We start from the raw sequence: 4361 nt of genomic DNA, 5'->3' as shown, positions 1-4361 counted from the left end.
TCTAGATGGTGCATTACACTGCAATAGTATGCAATCATACAGTAGACTACGGTGCAAAGATGTGGATGTATGACACAAGTTTTTTTTTCTCCCAGATGAGAGCCACTTGCTAACTGAACAATCTGCGAGTGGCACCCGGGCATAACTGAACACAAACCCGAACGCAAAGATATAGGCTACGCTGACAGAGCATATTACAGTGCTTTAGGGAAATGGCCATAACAGTGCTTTAGGAAAATGCGACTATATCATTTTAGTGTTTGCTAAATCCTTGGCTTGCCCTGTTGTTGTCAGACTGTCAGAACTTTGAGTGCTGGTTGGTGCACTTGCTATGCAGCATTATTGTGAACACTTTTTAAATAACACCTCAGAAGTGATCCTCGCCGCGCCATGCAAGACTTTTGTTTCGCGAATGCAGTTGGGTGCGTGATTTATTTCCCCATGTTTTAACTATAGAATAAGATAAAGTTAGGTTGGTGTGCTGTGCTCTTGTTTGCTTAGCTTACATGATTGCACAAGTCCATGATCGCTATGCAACCATTACAAAAAGCGATTATAACACTGACATTACAACAATTGCCTACCTTCTCTTCAATGCGTTAATCCATGCCGGGCTGAAGTTTATCCGTACAATCTGAAGCAAGTGCTGACGCCGAGTTTCTCACATCTTTTTTAGACAGTAGCCCATCATCAAACTCAAAAAATATTGACCACCGTTTTCACTGGTGGCACACAACCAGAAGCATCTGACTGAAATGATTATTCCGAAGACGTCCGATTCCTGCGTGCATGCAGAGGCGATTCTAGGCTCAGTAGGGGGGCCACGCGAAAATTAAAAAGAAAGAACACTTGTAACAAATCGCCACTACTGTTCCCCAGCTACAGTCTTGGGGGGGGGCAAGCTGCCTGTCTAGCCTGGTGACAAGATATGCATATGCGCCTCTGCTTGTCTACGGATGGCGAAATGCATCAAAAATACAATTGATTGTCTCAAAATATCGTTTCATATTTTCCAATCTCACGACGTCCGGGGCCCCCTCTAGTGGCGGGGCCCGGTGCTGCTGCACCGGTTGCACCATAGGATAACGCGTCCCTGGGCTCAAATAAGTAACATAGTAACTTCAGCTCATAGCCCAATAACTTTTTCAAGGACAATCTCACAACAATGACTGAAAAAGGTAACAGTTTGCAAAAACAAAGGCAAAAATATATAGGCCTAGGCCACAGCGTAATAATAATACAACAAACACTTGATGTATACAGCATTCTATAGTCTACATCTAGCATTCTGGGGGAACAATGTCATGTTTCCACTAAATTCCAAACAATCATGCCCAAGGGAGACTTGTCACACCACTTCCAATGCGGCCCTGCATTGCTTCAGTTGAAATACTCTGCAAAAACAAGTGCTTTCCTTCAAACTAAGCTATGCCATACGTCACAGTTAATGTCACGGCAAGCTATAAAGTGCACTTCAGGTCCAGTTCCACATTAACATCCACAACTGTTTATTGTTGAATTGATCTACATCTGAACGTCATCTGTATGAACATGAACACTGCCAACTTGATGTCATGGATAAACAAAGTCAGGTCCCGCAAATCTTGTCAAAACCAAGCGTGCAAAATGAGCATAAAATGAAATCCAAATCATCTATGCCATTCATATGTTCATTAATCGGAATATGAATAGCTCTGCTGAGATGTGTTTCGCAACTTTCGACTGAGAGGTCCTCATGGGGGCAAAAGTTAATTATTACCAGAATGATGTCATTGTTGACAGCCGTCCGCGCAGCCAGCGTGCGCTGACAAACCAAGAACGCCTTTATTCAATGACGATTAACTTTTGGTGAATGGACTCTCACTTTCATATGGTCACGGCAAGTGTAATTACAAACTAGTGAAAAGAAACATTAACAACCATCAACATTACATAACCGGGTAGAAAAATGCGGGCGGCGTATCACTGTAAAAGTTCAGTAGGCTATCACCTGTTGCGTTTCAAGCTGTTCCATGGCAGCAGCAGAAACTAAAAAAATGAATGCATGCTTTCAGCTTGGCAAACATTGCTGTAATTTACACCCGAAGAGAAGCTTAGTGTGTGCACGTCACGCTCGTATTCACTGTGAGAGCTCCGAAGAAGAGTGTCAACCAAAACCCACTCACCGACTTCACTCCGGCTCAAGACGGTCACACAGATGAGGTAGAAGGCGCCCAGCCTCACCGACGAAATTCGAAAACTCTCCATACGACTGTTACCACGTTTCCACAAGTATCACAAGCGGTTTGTTTTCCCCTGTGTTAAAAAACAAAAACAACGATTCTTCTGTTGTGAGGAAAACTTTCTGCTGCAAAAGACGTGGGACGGGAGTTGCAGAAAGAGTCCTACGCTTCACAGTCAGGCAGCGTCCCGTGCCGTACCCTCCCTCCTCTACGCGGCCGACTCCGAGGCTTCGACTCACAGCAGAGGAATCTGACTGACTGACTGGCTGCACTGTGGGTTGAGTCACCAGGTTTTCCTTAGCTCAGTTCGGGGCTCAGCTGCAACAGGAAATCTTTCAGAGAGAGAGGGCAGGACTTCTTCGCCTCAGCCAGACTCCCTCTCTCTCACACACACACTCATTCTCTCTCTCTCTCTCTCTCTCTCTCTCTCTCTCTCTCTCTCTCTCTCTCTCTCTCTCTCTTTCTCTCTCTCTCTCTCTCTCTCTCTCTCTCTCTCTCTCTCTCTCTCTCTCTCTCTCTCTCTCTCCCCTCTGTCTCTCTCTGGCTACACACATCTTTAACTCCAGTCTGTTATTATAGTGTATTCAAATTTAGAAGGCGGCCCTGTTAACTGCAAAGTTTAGAATGCAGAGGTTAGTTATTTACTTTTGAGCATCTGCATAACTCAGGCCGGAAAGTGAGACTGGACTGGAGACTGGACTGGATACTATATTTTATTTTTTCAAATGTATTTTTAGCCAGTGAATTTAAAATGTCTGTATGAGCACTGTCTATGTCCATACTGTCTTATGTCCATGTACACAGTAAAAAATGTAGTGTTAATTCAACTCTCAGAGAGTACTCTGGGACCAAATACACTCTGGAAGATGTTAAATCAACTCTCAAAGTGTTGAATTAACACTGCATGTTTTACTGTGTATGAGTACTGTCTATGTCTATACTGTCTATGTCCTTACCTAGATTAGTCTATGTCTACATGGGAAAGCAAGAAATGTAATTTCAAATTCTTTGTATGACCAGTGCATAAAACCAACTTGACTTGACTTGAAAATATGTTTTCGGGAAAGGTAAAATAGGCCTGTATAATGTATTTGTGTGTGTGTGTGCGTGCGCGCGCGCTCGCACATGTGTGTGTGTGCGTGTGTGCATTTGTGTCTGTGTGTGTATGTCTACATGGACCAACACTTGTACACACAGACAGAAAAATGATGTTCTGGACAATCTCCTTAAAGGGACACTGTGCAGGAAATGGTCAAAAAAGGTACTGCAACTATCCTGTTCATTGAAACTGGCTTGCCAATTGCCAAATTTCATCTTTACATGAAAGTTTACTAAGTAATAAACAAAGATTTTCTAGTATGGTCCAAGTACAGTCATTTTTGCAGGTAAAATTGGCTATTTTTGGAAATTCAAAATGGCGGACCATGGAGAAGATCCCCCTTTTCATGTATGAAAAAGTGCAATTTTTTCCAGTCATAATGAATACTTATAATTTGATGCTGGTGGTAAGTATTCATGGAAAAGGTAACATTAGTGAATGGGCTGCATGAAGTCTGGAAATAAACAACTAAAAATCTCACACAGTGTCCCTTTAAAGACTGCCCTAACACCCCTGACATTGTTCTTGTGGATGAGACTCTAAAAACCATCACAGTTGTGGAAATAGGATGCTGCTTTGATGCATATATGGACCTGTGCTTTGCTGAAAAATGTGTTAAGTATCAACCAGTAATTCATGCATTGACAGAAAGTGGCTACAAAACATCCATGGTGGCACTTATCTATGGTAGCCTTGGCCATGTTCATAAATTGTGTGTCAGAGGTTTGCAAATAGCTGGACTAAATAAGAAGAAAGCAAAACAGCGAAGTATTGTTCAATATCTGCAGTCTGCATATTTGGAGGAGGAGATGCCACTTGTACCCCTGAATAGGCTTCAGGCCAGTATAACTTTTGCATTTATGTAGAAGACACATTATTGCTACTTTAATATTGTTTGGGGCGCTGTATTGTTTCTCAATAATTATTGGTCCTCCCAAATAAAATAATCAAACTGTGTGTGTGTGTGTGTGTGTGAGGGAGAGATAGAGAGAGAGAGAGAGAAAGAGAGAAAGGGAGAGAGAGCATAGCTTTATCTTTTT

The 4361-nt window shown here is 42.5% G+C and overlaps 1 protein-coding gene across 2 annotated transcripts in view; it reads right to left on the bottom strand.

The window, feature by feature from the left end:
• Positions 1-2964, bottom strand: part of tgfbr2b (transforming growth factor beta receptor 2b) — a 53684-nt gene extending 50720 nt beyond the window's left edge. Inside the window, exon 1 of one of the 2 annotated variants that reach the window (XM_063198682.1) lies at positions 2166-2964. In XM_063198682.1, the coding sequence (XP_063054752.1) occupies positions 2166-2247 (82 nt within the window). In that variant the 5' untranslated portion in view covers positions 2248-2964. The remainder of the gene's footprint in view (positions 1-2165) is intronic. The other variant, XM_063198681.1, reaches the window with a different exon arrangement.
• Positions 2965-4361: the final 1397 nt, after the last annotated feature.

This window comes from Engraulis encrasicolus, chromosome 5 (genome assembly GCF_034702125.1).
Source record: "Engraulis encrasicolus isolate BLACKSEA-1 chromosome 5, IST_EnEncr_1.0, whole genome shotgun sequence".
Lineage (NCBI taxonomy): Eukaryota > Metazoa > Chordata > Actinopteri > Clupeiformes > Engraulidae > Engraulis > Engraulis encrasicolus.
This window is presented reverse-complemented; position numbering and strand designations above follow the sequence as displayed.